The sequence below is a fragment of the Salarias fasciatus genome, chromosome 6 (genome assembly GCF_902148845.1).
Source record: "Salarias fasciatus chromosome 6, fSalaFa1.1, whole genome shotgun sequence".
Taxonomy (NCBI): Eukaryota; Metazoa; Chordata; class Actinopteri; order Blenniiformes; family Blenniidae; genus Salarias; species Salarias fasciatus.
Genome location: NC_043750.1, coordinates 26,072,060 through 26,087,111, shown reverse-complemented (window position 1 = coordinate 26,087,111; position 15,052 = coordinate 26,072,060). Strand labels below are relative to the sequence as shown.

The following is a 15,052-nucleotide window of genomic DNA, read 5'->3' as shown; positions in this document are numbered from 1 at the left end:
CTGTTTAGAAATCGACAGTGGCTCGGGAACAGAGAGTCCCTGCTTCTCCAGACAGGTGGACGCACCCAGCGGGACACACTGCCTGACCGGACCAATCAAAAATGAGTGCTCTGGTGGCAGAAAGCCGACGGGCCGCATTCCTCCACATGATTCCCTATTGTTGATACGCAGCAGAGAGACGCCCTGATCCTCGGCGACTGGCACGTCCGTCACTGCAGGAAACTTTATCATGTGTAGAGCTGCGAGGGTTACGACACGCAGCTCCGCATGAAGGTATTATGCAACAGCTTTCCTCACGGACCCTCATGTTTTTTCCCCCCTCGCTGTTGACAGTAAACACGGTGTGGATGAAGGACGGCGTTGGGCTGAGCTGTCGCCGAGCAGCGAGGCGTCGGGGTGTGGATGGATGTGACAAGGTTAAATTAGGATGACGTGTCAGTCTCTGATTGCATTCAGTGATTAAAAAATGGAGAAGTCCATTTATGTTCTAAATCTGCCAAATCTGTGCAGGAAATCTGGCCACGCTCAGGGAGAACATGCAAATTGCACACAGACGGGTTTGCTTTTAAACCCAGGCCTGCTTGAGAAAATTAAGGGCATCAAGTACACAATCTAACAGTCCAACAGCTTTATAACCCACCCTAGACCAAGGTCAACACTCGAATTAACTGATTAAGTGTTTCATAACAGAGGAAATTCTGTAAGTTTCATTAAAATCACTGGATGAGAGGAGGATGCATGGAGGGGATAACCTGAGAACAGTCTGGATTATCGGTGCGACTGGGACAGAAATGTAAAAATATGAAGATAAAATATAGGATATGTTATTTTTAAAATAAATAGTTAGATTCCAGTGAATATAGGATGTGTGTATGCCTGTGTACATGTTATAACATACTTTTGACACACATTATATCACCTCTTTATCACAAATGTAAGCTAAAATACTGTATGGAGATCAAATCAACCCCACACAAGTTTGTCACTATATTTGGACACATTAGGTTATTTGTCTTAACAACTTTCGCATTTGCTGCACTTGTAGGACTTAAAAACAATTTCTTCATTCGGAAATCCAGAGTTGACTTGATTTGTGCATCCTTAGGAAAAGAGAGAGAGAGAGAGAGAGAGAGAGAGAGAGAGAGAGAGAGAGAGAGAGAGAGAGAGAGAGAGAGAGAGAGAGAGAGAGAGAGAGAGAGAGAGAACAGGTCGGTCCGGTCCTCTCTGAGCTGGATGTCTGGGCGTTGACACCTGTCGATGTGTCTGGGTGGAGCCACGGGGGTGAGACGCTGCGGTGACACCGGTGTGTGTGTCGTGTACAAGACTCAGTGTGTTTCCGAGGAGGCGAGGAGAGACACGGAGGGAGCCACAGGGTGAGGAGGGCGCGCACACACACACACACGCCAAGAAGGAGTAGCAGAGAGACCGAGTGAGACTTCTCCACTGTGTGGGATCCCCGCTCGACCCACTGCAACACACCTCAAGATGCTTCGGAGAAAAGACAAGGAGGCTGCCAAGGACGGCACGCTCAAGGTCTCGGGCAAGATGAGCAAGTGAGTGTGATCTCTGTGTATCTCGGTCACATTTCCCCTCCTCCTGCTCCTCCACAGCCAACAACTGTGTCATGTTTCCTCTCCTCACTGCTGTCCTCCTTCTTTCTCCCTTTCTACGTGAGTCTGAGTGTTTTCATGTTTTTCACCTCCTGATACACTGTAACTGCTGTTTAATGACATGTTTGCTGATGGAGTATCTTCACTGATTGCAAGGGTTTGAGTTGTGCCAGAGTTAATCCCCAGAGACGGAGAGAGCTCAGTGAAACACAGACCGAGGTCAGGTTTACTTTGTAAACACGAGTCGGGAAACTTTCCTTGAACACAACAGGAGGGAAGGAGTGAGGGAGGAAGATCGTCCCGTTCGCTCTGCTCAGCCTGCTTCTCAAGCATCCAACGCACTGAACTAACCCCAGACTCAGACTGTTGACGGCCGAGAAAACGCTTCTGAGCTTTTTTAACCGGAAAAGAAAAGAGGCGACGTGTCCGTGTAGGCCACTGGACAGTCAGCGTTGTTCTCAGTCCTCATGTGTCAAGTTCATTCAAAATGAGAAAATACACGAAACACACTTCAGACACCACAAAGATTTAAATAGTTTTAAGTGAGCAGGTAAACTGGGAGTGGTAAACTCTCACTCCATGAGTCACTATATTTGTTGCTGTACTCAAATGGACGCAGGAGTAAAGGGACACCTGGATCATTTCACTCATGGATTTGCTGTCCTGACTTGACTTCGCTATCATACTGTAATGAACACAGTTTCAGCTATTTGTTCACCATTCCGACGTGATTCCCAGCCCCAGGTTTGACATTTGGCCTTCCTGCTGGGCTGGGCCGTCCGTACTGCTCGGCTGGTTGTGGCTCCCGCAGTGGGTGTTGGTCCCAGACTCAGCATTATGCCGTGATACACGCTGTCGTTCCCACAACAAATAACCGTCCAATCATCTCAACAGCAGAATGATTGCTCATCTGTTTCAGCCTTGGTGTAAAATACAGTGTTTGTTGGCTGACCACACCTTCCTCCATGATGTGTGACCAATTAAGGTTAAACCCTCAGGTGTGTGCTTTCTACTGGTGATGAGGAGACGCATTAGAATTAAATTTTCATTTCAGAGCACTGTACTGTCATAGTGAGCAAACGCAGGGGACAGTGAGGAGGAATAACTGGAGGTGGAGAACATGTTATCCAACTGAAGATCTGTACAGCACAAAAGTTCTTATTATATAATATTTCAGTATAAAACCGAGGCTGCTGTAAGCATCAGTTCCATCTAGGATCAGAAAAACTTTACAGGAAGTAAATGTAAGTCGGTGTAATGAAAACTGATTTATTAATGACTCCTGCAGCTCTCCGTCACACTCACCCTGTGGCCAGTTTGTAAAACAAGCAAACATGAGTTGAAATAACTGCAGAATAATCAGGTTTGGGTGCTTTCAGCTTCTTACAGTGTCGAGATGTACTTTGATTTCAAAGAGTTTGTGTTTTTCCTGTTTAAAAGTTGCTGGATGTGCTTCTCAGCTGTGGGGAAGACTTGAATGCTCAACCCGCCCAGGGAGTGTTTGTGCCACGAGCTTTGTGATCTGGTAACTAAGAAAAAAAAATGCAGACCAGCCCTTCTGAATTATGCGGGTTTTCCAGTTTTCCTAGTTTGCATTTGAATCAGCTGCTCAGCAGTTTAGTGTCTCAGACTTTACTCATCCATCCATGAGGACTGAAAATGGGTGAACTTCAATTTCTACACGTATTTTTTGTTTTGTTTTGACCACTGAGAGCTGACATTAGGCTCATTTCAAACTTTAGACTTCCTCCAGAAAACTGCCTCCATCACCATCCCTCAGCTCCTCGTCCACCAGTGCAGAGCAGATAATGTGCACTTGAGTGTCAAACACTATCGACTCCACACCAAGCCACAGCGTCGTCTCCTCAAGCTCCCATTAATTCAGTGAGGTTGACTCACTTCGACTAATCAAGCCTTTTATCACACATTTGCAAACACTGAAAGAAACTTTGATGGAAATACGGATAAGGTTTTTTTTTCTAGCTATGTTTGGATTGTTTGGTTCACACCATCATCAAATCTTAACTTTTCAAAGTGTCCACAAGTTTTATATTGAGGGAGTCTGAAGGACCAGAACTTCAGGTCCTCGGTTCAATCAAGAGTACATCAAACTATTGCTCAGCTGGAATGATTCACTCACGCTGAGATTAAACTGTGCCACAGCAACGTGGCACTTTTAATCAGAGCACAGCTATTTGGCAGACTGAGAGGCCATACCTGTCGCTCCTGCCGAGGGAGCGGCGGGAGAGGGGTCACAGGAGCAGGAGAGCTCAGTGACTCAGTGGGTGGAGGAGCGCGTCTCCTCATTCCTCCGCCGCAGTATCGTTAAAGAGCCGCGGCGTTACGTTCAGACATCCATGAATCTTCGGTATGTGGGTCAAAAGTAAAAGACAGGCAGCATTTTTTGGAACAGTGCCGCACATGAGTGCAGCTTTTTCTGGGTTTTCTCTTTGGATTTCAAGCAACTTTAAGCAGAATATCCCTACTTGTGCACCCGAGCCCCCTTTTCACATTTTATTTATCAGGAAACTTGAATTTTTCTGTAGAATCAGGATATCTTCCCATTATTTGAATCATGTCTGATGTGTATGCAGAGCTCTTTCAGTTGGCTTTTGTTCCTTTTTTATGCACAAAATTGTTTCTGTATTAATGCAGCAGGGACGTCTCTTTGCATTGCATTATGTAATAATTACACGATGGGTTTTAAGGTGTGCATGCTGCTCAGTATCAGGGGCTTTCTTGATGATGATAGTTAATTGTGTTGCTCTTTTCATGCAAGGGTGCAGAAGAAAGTTCGTAGAAAACACAGCTGTGTTCTCGGTGACCAACGAGGATCTGTTGAGCATTCATGATCTGAGTGTTTCACAAACATTCAGATTGAATTGATCTCCTCTCTTAAAATACTGAGACTTGGTTATATAACACACACACACTGCTCCTAATAGAATAAAACGTTATCCTGTGTACATTTTTAACTCTTGAATCACAACTCAACTCCTCAATTAGCTTAAAGGGTGTAGTTTATCCAGCCCGGTCTACACCTCCTCCACCGCCCTCGTCCTTTTGTCTGCCGGAGGAATTGGTTTACGTTCCTCAACAGAGAGCTGCAGAGGCAGTGGCACGAGGGAGGGGTGGTCTCTCAGGCAGCCACTGGAGAAAAAAAAAAAAAGAAAAAGAAAAAAGGCCAGAACCTGAGGATCGCCTCGGGCGTGGCGCGCAAGGTGGAAATCTCACAGCGTTGAACCGACGCCATCTTAAACGCCGCAGAAACAGTGTGTGTGTGTGATTCATCATGTTATGGGTATCTGCATCAGGGAAAACCACATTCACCAGAAGATCATCTGAAAACATGCAAAAACAGCTTCTAACATTTCATTCTGTTTATCTAAATGAAGTTTCCACCCATCTCTGTGAATAGACAGCCGTTACATAGATGGAAAACGTGAATTTCCCTCAGGTTTATTGTGCCTTTTTGTGTGTGTGGAAGAACCGAATCAAGCTGAGGAGCTACCTTCATTCAAAAATGTGGTTTCTGTGTTAAATCTGTTGTTTACACATGTGCATGAAGCTTTTTTTTTTAGTAATTAATATAACCTGTGAAAGTAAGAGCCGTGGTCTGATGCTGATACTCTGGATATAAGAAAGGGAAAGCCTCTGAAGTTTTGGATTATCTGCAGCATTAATCTAGTTTAATCTGCCTCCTCCTCCTCTTCTTCTCCTGCAGAGCCCAGGCCAGCAGCTTGGCCGTCCTGGTCGGCCAAATGCAAAAGAACGCCGACAAGGTGGAGCAAGACATCCTCCGAGCCGAGGAGCTGCTGGCTGTGGTAAGAAACCAACAGGCGCCACGAAAACACACACTGATCCCTCAGGGGTCCTGTGACGGAAAATATAACTTCAGTCTGGTGTTTCCTTCCAACAGGATGCTGAAAATGACAAGCTGGAGCGTCCCTTCCAGCACCAGACCAAGGTCTCAGAGGATCTGACGGAGGCCGAGGGTCTGGTGAAGGACCTCTTCTTGGACATCGACAGACTCAAGAAGCTCAAACATCCACAAGCCAAAGACATCGACAACGAGTGAGTTGACTAAAGAAGCAGAGAATGAGATTTTAAATGTCATCTTCAGACAAGGTTCACCATGAAAAAATAGTTTAAATCCTGAATTTCTTCCTTGTGTTTTATACAAGAGTTTCAAACACACTTTTGTTAATTTAAACACAACATCTCAAGCCCGGTGTTTCCCTCCCTCTCTGTTGACTCCAGTGTCTGCCGGCTTCACGAGCGATGGCTGAAGGACTGTCTCTTCTACCGGGAAATCTACGAGCAGATCGACGACGTGTTGCTGATGCCCAAGATCGAGTGGGGGCCCGTTTTCAGCGAGAAGCAGGTAAGTTCAAACTGGTTACGATATCTCAACATCTCAATCACTCACATGCATTCAGATTGTTTTGAAAACCAGAGAAGACGTAATTTATCAAGATATCAAACATGATTCTTGCTTTTCATGTAATTCCTCCATGTTACTTCGACACACAGTGAAGAGATCAGCTGTGTCTCAGATTATCAATCAGACCTTTAAATGTAATTTCTCCTGCCACTAACTGCATTCTCCTGATGTCTTGGTTCTCAGAAAAATGTGAATAATGACGAGTTCGGCCCGTCCATAGCAGACCTGGAGAAGCAGATCGCCGCTCACAACATCCTGCACAAAGAGCTGGAGTCCTACAACCCACAGCTCTGCGTCAGCTCGGCCGGCAGCAAGGTGACGCCGTGTGCCCTCGCATGTATTCCCTCGCTTTTCATTCTCAATCCCAATTTTGAAAATGTTTCCTAAAATTTTCCTTCTTTGCTGTTTAGGAAAAATATAATGCTCTGAAGAAAGAATACAACACATTGTTGGTGAGTTGGTTTGTTCACAGGTTAAAAAAATCACTTTTTAATGACCTCCTTTATGTCAAATAAAGAACATTTATTTATGAAGGAGGGGGGGGAAACTATGTAGATATTTAGTATTTGGAGGTTTGTCATGCAGTAATATTGATGCAATTGTTAATTTCAAATACTAGTTGAGTTCTAGTATGTGGTTATATCGAATTTTCACTCTTATTCAAGACATTTTCTTAAAGAGAAACACAAAAAGAGAGATAAAAAAAAAAAGACGTTTTGACAGAAGGCACCTCATTTTTCACACTATCAACTTCTTCTGTTTCCCGTGTTAGGAAAACTCCAAGTGGCGTCGCCACTATCTGAACAGCCTGTACGAGTACATGCAGGGCAGCAACAAAGAGCTGGGCTTCTTGAGAGAGGAACAAGACAAGATCAAGAAGCAGGACTGGAGTGACCGCATAGTCGACCCATCTGACGTCCGCAGGCAGTACGAGGTCAGTACTTCACAGAAAGATGCACTTGCTGGTCAATTTTAAGACAGGTGACGCCGAATGAATAAACTTTTCGCTTGATGTTATGCAGAATTTCAAGAACAACAGTCTGCTGGCTCACGAGAGCGAGGTGAACAAACTCCAGGATGAAGGAGACAGACTCATCGAGCTGGGTCACCCTGCCAGCGAGACCATAAAGGTGAAAAGAGCAACTTAAAGAAATGAAAAAAAAAAAATCTTGAAATGTAGCTTCTAACTCTCCGTGTAACATTTCAAGAACCAAAGAGAAGCGGTGCGAGGCGAGTGGCAGAAATTCCTCAATCTATGCATCTGCCAAGAGACTCACCTGGACAATGTGGAGGAATACAAAAAGGTGAGTCGCTCTTATCTGATGCACTAAATTCGAGAAGGGAGTCTTGTTCAGTCGGATTCCACCAATAAAAGGTGTTTTGCTTCTTGTTTCAGTATCAAATGGACACAGAGCAGCTGTCTGAGACACTGAGCAAACTCAACAACAGCATCGACCCCAAGGCCATCGCCAAGAAGAGCAACTCCGAGACGCTGCTGCAGCTCGAGGTACTGTTACAGCTGCAGCTGTGCAGGGCCACGCACCACAAGCATTCATCCTCCTTCAGGATGAATTAGTTGAAGTTGGTCAGGGATGCAGTGAAATTTGGTGGGAAAAAAATGAACATTAGAGGAAGGAAGAAAGGAGAAAATGGTGAAGAAACAAATGTTGGAAGTGAATGACAAAGACAAAGGCGAGACCTTCAAGTTTGACATATTTTTTTTAAGTGTTTATTCTTCCATTCTGAAAGACATGCATGTAGGTTCAAAACAAACTGAGAAAATAGCAAAGGAAATAAAAATTGCTGGATCCGTGAATAAACCCGTTTGATTCCTCCAGCTTTTTAGTAGTTTTAGATACAACAGAAAGCAGGATTAGACTCATATGTGGAATATTTCACTATAATCTCAGCATTCAGGAAACTCCAGGTTTAAGAAGAGCATAAAGCATGATAGAGCCTCTCTTCTAATGCGCACATTTAGTTCTATGATCTGCTCCAAATGGCTAAGATGAACTGTGGTCTCGGTCTGCGTCCCACCAGGGTGAGGAAAGGGCCGTGCAGAACAGCGAGCAGCTGCTGTCCGACCTGAGGAGACGCAGCACCACCATCCCTCCTCTGAAACTGCGACGCATCCCTCCAAGCAGATCCATCACGGTGGAGTCCCTGTGCGACTGGGAGGGAGACGAGGTGAAGTTTTTGGTTTTCTCCACCTGATCTTGTTTTTTTTTTTTTTTTTTGCAGCTCAGCAGTTTCAGCTGTGGCCATAATGTCATTCAACTTTACTCTTTAATGTTCTGATCCAGGGTGCTCTGACAAGAGGTGAAAAATTCAGCCTGAGATCAAATTCAGGCGACAACTGGGACGTCGTCGCCTCCAACGGGACAACCAAAAGCTTCCCAGGAGTTTGCTTCCAGATCCCTCCACCTGACCCAGAGGCCATCGACACTGTGGACCTGTAAGTCGTGCTGTGTAATTATGACATTACAGCTGAGAGGACTGTGTGACTTTTTACATATCTTTGATCATTTGTGTCTCGTCTCTCTTTCTCTGCATGTGTGAACCATCAGTTTGGGCAATGAGCTGGCAGACGTCAAGAAGAGACGAGCTGCTCTTGCAGCATCACTGAAAAATCACAGAACGGACACGGCTAGGACCCAACAGTCAGGTTAGTGTACGCAAATTAAATCGTCTCTCATCCTGAACATAACATTATTGTTTTCATAATCCACTCAGTAGTTTCAGTGTCTGACTGTAGTCACAAAGTGAATTGGTTTTTCTGTTTTCCCATGCAGCCCCGGCGTCCTCTGCCCCACCGGACCCCAAAGCCTTAGCTCTCGCTCAGCAGCTGGACAAGCTGGACAGTGACTTGGCCAATGCTGAGGAAGACATGCTGGGCCGCATGCGAACCCCGCTGGACCGCAACAACGCTGCCTCAGACTTGGCCGACAGGCTGAGGAAGCAGGAGGTGAGATGAACCGTTTTCAGTACAGACACACTGAAAGCTCTGCAGCTACAACCGTGGGTTCTTCTAGCCTTACAGTTGGAAAAGTAGGATGGATGGATTGATGGTTTATTACCATATCAATGAATGCACTTACATTTGCTCTTTACAGCAAGCTGCCAAAGCTCTGCAGGCTCTGCAGCAGCAGTCGGCAGCCACCCAGGCCGACCTGCAGCCACTGCTGTCCAAAGATCCCAGCGGTATTTCGGGTCTGCCGCTCAAACTCAGCGCTGCCAACAACAAGTACGACAGCATCGCTGCCCTGGCTGACCTCTACAATAAAAAGTAAGTGCATGCTTGGGTTGCATGGAGTCTCTGTGTTATCACTGTTTTAGAATATAATTAATTCTACCTCACTGAAATGAATCCTTGTCTTTTCCATTTATTTGTCTTCTTATCAGAGCAAATGCGTCTCTCGAGCTGGAGAATCAGATTAAAAAGGTGGATGGGATTGTTTCTGGGTTCGAGGACAAGCTGAGTGAAGATGGACCAATTCCAGATGTCCCAAATGCTATTCAAGCACGAGCCGATGACATTCAGGTGAGAAAGTCTGCTCTTCCACAACAAAACATCACAGTGACACAACTAGCAACTCGCTCAAACAACTTTTTCTAAGCCTAATATCTCCCTTGTTGTGCTCAGTACCAGAAAAAGGCTGTGGCAGCGGCTCAGGACGACATGAAGAAGCTGAGTAAGGATCTGGAAAACACAGAGCAGCTGTGCAGCTCTCTGGAGCGTGGCTACCAGGAGTACTGTCCGGACATCAATCGCCAGAGGAAAGAGGTCAAGGATCTACAGAACCGCTACACAAATGTTGCGAACCAGTTGAAAGACAGGTGAGCCGAGACACACCGTAAACACACCCGTCAACACATGGGTTCAGTCATGTCAGAAAGTATGACTACAAAAGAGGCTTGATTTGAAGCTGGACAAATAATCAATTGGATGGGAAAGGAAATAATAGACATATTGAGACAACTGTTCCTTTATTTGTTTAAACACTCATCCAGTCTGTTTTTCCTCAGCTTCCAATTTAGATATATGTATCATGGACATTCAATTGCATACACTCAATTCACAAAAGCAGAAACAGGCGCTTTCGTTGATTATATAACACTCAGTTTTGTTGACAATACCTTCAATGTTTTCTGTTTCTTTCAGAGAGACCATCTTACTGGAGGCAGCAAACAAGGATCAGGAGTTCCAGAGCATGAGCAAATCCCTCAACTCATTCCTGGACAAACTGCCAGAAAACCAAGTAAATGCCACTGACGATTTATCCCAAGTCGCATCCAAGCAGAGCGCCCAAGAGGTAAAGCAATCTTCAAGTCATGTGGAGAAAAGTCAACAACTCAAGCTGCTACTCCTGCCTTTAGCTCTATGTTCTACTCAGATCTGCATAAATGTCACTGTTTTTGTCAAAAACTAACAACTTACCGTTTGATAATTTTGACTTCAGAGGGTGATGGATGACCTGAAGAGGAAGGAAAGTGACTTGGACAGAGTAGCCGATCTCTCTCAAGACCTGCAGGGTCTGCTCAATGTAAGATTCCAGCAAATCACCAGACAATGCAAGAACTGTGTCAATGTGATGTTTGTGGCATAAGTTAACAAAAACATGAATGGTTTTAAGGACTTTCATTTAAAGAAACTTTAAGGCATAATATTAAGAGATAAAATGATATCATAACCTCTATAGAGTTTATTCTTAAAGTTGAATCCTGTGTTCCGTGCAGGAGTACGAGGGCAACGTTGACAGATACAACAGTATACTCGAAGATGGTGGTGCCACCATTGCGAAGAAGCCTCGCTTGATCACACTTGCCGACACGGTTCAGAAACAGGTAAAAAAAAAATTTGTGATTTCACAGCATCTGGAGTTGGAACATTTAGTGAAAGATATAAAATGATGGACGGCTTGTTTATTGCAGGAAAAAGATCTGTTGAACCGCTACGCGGAGGCAACTGCCGAAAACACCCAACGCCAAAAACAGATGGGATTGGCCAATAATCTGATTTTACAAGTAAGAAAAGAAGTAAATTTTAAGAAACAAAACAGAATATATTTCATGTTTTCTTGGATTATGACTGCATCGTGAAACTAAAGCTATGAGAAGTCATTAACAATCAGTTAACTTTCTCTCCTTGCTGTAGAATGAAGAAAAAGTGCAGATGGTGGCACAGCAGCAGGTTCAGCTTGAAAATGCGCAAAGGTCTGCTGTGGAGGTTGAGAGTCTGCTTAGAGAGATAGATGAAGCAAAGGAGAGGACAATTCACACTGAGACGACCCTGCGAACCTTCAAAAACAGGCTGTCATCTCTGGAGAATCGCAGAGGAGTGGAGCGCATTGAAGAAAAAGAAGTACTGCAATACTACCGTGACCCCACACTGGAAAGTGATTTGCTTGACCTGAAAAACAAACTGCATGAAGAGGTCCTGAGGCGCAGCACTATCCAGACCGAGGTTGATGTGTGCAACAGCAAAATCACTCTTCTTGAAGATAACCGCAAAAACACCCCACCAAAACTGGCGACCAGAGAGGTGACAGAGTTTGAAAAAGATCCCCAGCTGGACATCGAGGCAGTGAAGCTGAGAGATGAAATAGGGAGGATGAGAGATGAAAACCGTGTGAGAGATGGGGAGCAGATTCAGATGAAGACAGAAGTCACAATTCTCCAGCAGAAGAGACCACCCATCAAAGAGAGGGTGGTCAAGAAGGAAGTGGTGAAAGTGGAGAAGGACCCCGAGATGCTGAAGGCAGTGAGAACATTTGAGTTGGAAATTTCTGATGAGTCCAACAGGAGCAAGACCATTAATGATGAGATCTTTCAGACAAGGCATGAGATCAATGCAATGGAGAGGCTGATTCCTAACATCCCACCTAAAGTCGTCACCAAAGAAGTCAAACAGGTCCAACAAGACCCAGAAGTCATCAATGAAACTCGAAGGATCCGCACAAGCTTGGAAGAAGAGCAGCTTGAAAACAGCTCTTTGTCCAAGGTATTGGTGGAACTCCAAAACCGTTATCGAGAAGTTCAAGACTGGAAGCCAAAAGTAGAGGTGAAAGAAATTGTCAATGAGATCTATCAGATAGATCCAAGCACAGAGGTGGAGATAATGCGCCTGCGGAAAGACATCCAAGACTGCAATAAGAGGCGCACTGATCTTGAAAGAGAAGTCATCCAGGTCACCAGCGAGGTGAATATTGTTCGCTCTGAAAAGCCAAAGGTGGAAATGAAGGAAGTTCTCCAAGAGGTGATTAAAGAAGAAAGAAGCCCAGAAAATGAGAGAGAGATCCATAGGCTGAATGAGCAGGTGAACTATTTGCACACCCGTTATAACTCCCTCCTAGACCAGGTGAGAATCCTCAAAAAAGACAGAGATGAATGGAAGACCGAAAAGTCCAAGATCGAGACCAAACTCGTCCAAAAAGAAGTTATTAAGTACGAGGCTGATCCACTCCAAGAGAAAGAGGCGGACCGCCTGAGAAAAGAGGTGCGAGAGGAGGCGCAGCTGCGCCGCAACACTGAAGAGATGGTGTTTGACCTGCAGAACAGATACATCCAGATGGAAAGACAGAGGCCCGAAGAGAAAGTGGTTGTTCAGGAGGTTTTACGATTGCAGAAGGATCCAAGGCAACTCATGGAGCATGAGAGGCTCAGCAGGAACCTGGATGAAGAGGTAAAGACTCGACGTCAGCTGGAGCTAGAGATACAGCAGCTGAGATCTCGAGTGGAAGACTTACAGAGGACCCTCAGAGAGAGCCAAGAACGTCAGAAAAGGATTCAAGCTGAGTCTGAGCTCAGAGAGATCCGACTACGGATCACACAGCTGGAAAATGCCCCACCTCCTGTTGAGGAAAGCATCATTGTTGAAGAGGTACTGAAGGTTGAGAGGGATCCAAAATTAGAAAGGCTGACAAGTGGTTTGCGGTCAGACTATGACAAGGAGACCAGCAACATTCTGCGCATCGAGAGGGATATCCGTAACCTCATGCTCAAGCTTGACATCCTCCGTAAAGAGAAGTCTGGGGAAAAGACTGTGTACAAAGAGGTTGTCCGTGTTGAGAAAGACCAGGCCGTTGAAGCTGAGAGGGATCGCCTGAGGGATCAAGTCAATCAGAACAAATTTGCCAGACAGGACCTGGAAGATGAAATCAGACGCATGAATGACAAAATCAATCTTCTGTTGAACTCCAAATCCAGCAGCACAAGGGAGGAGACAACCCTCATTTTGAACAGAGATGCCTTACAGAGAGAGAAGGACAAGCTCACTCGAGAGCTCAGAACTCTTGAGACCACAAGACAGGACATCAGCCTCACTTTCCAGCAACAGAGTCGTCTCAACAGTGAACGGTCTCAGATGAGCAGACAGAAGAGCCTCAAAATGGAGTCTGACGTCCAGCGCCTGGAAAGGGACATCTTAGACGAAAAAGACAAGATTCATATGAGAGACAGCACCATTCGTGAGCTTCTGATGTATCTGCAGAAGGAGGAGAACACAGAAACAAGAACCAAAGAGACCAATGTTTCCACCAAAATTACCATTTTGGATCCCGAAACAGGCAGAGACATGTCTCCCTACGATGCCTACGCACGGGGCCTGATTGATCGTCAGCAGTACATGCAACTGCAGGAGCTGGAGTGTGACTGGGAGGAGATCACCTCAAAGGGACCCGATGGGGAAACATCTGTACTCCAGGATCGTAAAAGTGGAAAACAGTACTCCATCAAAAATGCCCTGAGGGATGGAAGGCTGACCGATTATGATTTACAGCAGTACAGAAAAGGAAAGATTCCCATCTCAGAGTTTGCCCTGTTGGTCGCAGGTGAGAACAAGAAGCAGCCCGTGCCTAACTTAATTACTGCATCCTCCTCAAAACCAGTGAAATCAGCCACAACAAACTCAACCCCTGCGGCGTCAGAGAAATGCCCAGTTGCTGGAATAATGGATACAAACACTGACACCTGCTATACAATACGCAGCGCCGCCCTGCGCAAACTGATCGACCCAACCACCGCACAGAGGCTTTTGGAAGCACAAGCAGCAACAGGCGGTATCATTGACATCCAAAACAGCCAGAAATACCCAGTTAACAAGGCAACAGCGAGAGGCCTGATTGAAGAGAGCCAGCTTCAGAGGCTGCTCAACGCCCAGAAGGCTTTCACTGGAGTCGAAGACCCGGTGACCAGGGAGCGTCTCTCTGTGGGAGAGGCTGTTCAGAAAGGCTGGATGCCAAAGGAATCTGCCAGTCGCTACATGGAAGCCCAGCACCTGACTGGAGGTCTTGTCAATCCAAGCAATGGCGAAAGAATAAGCATCATGGAAGCCATTGGGTCCAAAATGATCGATAGCACAATGATGAGGGAGCTTCAGTCTGAGTCGTCCTACATTAAAGATATTGTGGACCCGATTTCAAAGGAGAGGATCAACTACAAACAAGCTCTGGATCGCTGCAAGAAAGACCCCGTGTCCGGCTTACCAATGCTGCCCGCCTCGTCCAAAGAGCCTGGTTACAACTCAACGTACAACTCCAGTAAATACGCGAGATTCTAAATGTGTTTACTGGTCGAAGTTGTTCTGTGGAGAGTTTTGCTGAAAATGTATAATTACAATTGAGAGATCCATATAAAATTCATGCATTTTTACAATGTATATTTTGACTCAGGAAACGTGCTACTGCAAAGCTTTCTGTCTCCCTACATCTTGCTGCTGAGTTGCATTTGTTTACCAAACACGTCTGATATGGGCAAAAGTAGTTGTTTTTTTTTGTTTTTTTTCCTTTGGAAGTAATTTAAATACAATGCATTGTTATATTTAGGGTATTGGGACATGGTGCAATGCTATTTTGCCAGGATTGATTTTATTCTGTATTACTCACGGGCTATCCTTGAAACTGTTCACTTTAAACTCAATCTTGTTCGTTTATGAAGAAACAATTATCAATAAATTTAAATTATAAACCGTAAAAAGCTTGGATTTTCACTGTTGTGTGTT

General features: G+C 45.1%; 1 protein-coding gene across 1 annotated transcript; it reads left to right on the top strand.

Moving 5' to 3' along the window:
• The first annotated feature begins 1,342 nt into the window (after nucleotides 1-1,342).
• evpla (envoplakin a) lies at nucleotides 1,343-15,041 on the top strand. The gene is made up of 22 exons (XM_030094629.1): nucleotides 1,343-1,553; nucleotides 5,335-5,434; nucleotides 5,530-5,684; nucleotides 5,871-5,994; nucleotides 6,238-6,369; nucleotides 6,465-6,506; nucleotides 6,827-6,988; nucleotides 7,077-7,184; nucleotides 7,263-7,358; nucleotides 7,451-7,561; nucleotides 8,095-8,241; nucleotides 8,358-8,509; nucleotides 8,622-8,719; nucleotides 8,847-9,019; nucleotides 9,168-9,340; nucleotides 9,457-9,595; nucleotides 9,698-9,891; nucleotides 10,217-10,367; nucleotides 10,515-10,598; nucleotides 10,792-10,899; nucleotides 10,987-11,079; nucleotides 11,210-15,041. The coding sequence occupies exons 1-22, from the start codon at nucleotides 1,486-1,488 to the stop codon at nucleotides 14,609-14,611; spliced, it is 6,012 nt and encodes a 2,003-aa protein (XP_029950489.1). The 5' UTR covers nucleotides 1,343-1,485; the 3' UTR covers nucleotides 14,612-15,041.
• The last annotated feature ends 11 nt before the right edge of the window (nucleotides 15,042-15,052 follow it).

What these genes read in the sequence shown, in the direction of transcription:
- evpla (XM_030094629.1), top strand. Translation starts at nt 1,486, where the DNA reads ATGCTTCGGAGAAAAGACAAGGAGGCTGCCAAGGACGGCACGCTCAAG. An exon ending in GCCAAAGACATCGACAACGA is followed by an intron (nt 5,685 to 5,870) that starts GTGAGTTGACTA and finishes TGTTGACTCCAG; the next exon opens with TGTCTGCCGGCTTCACGAGC. An exon ending in AAGAATACAACACATTGTTG is followed by an intron (nt 6,507 to 6,826) that starts GTGAGTTGGTTT and finishes TTCCCGTGTTAG; the next exon opens with GAAAACTCCAAGTGGCGTCG.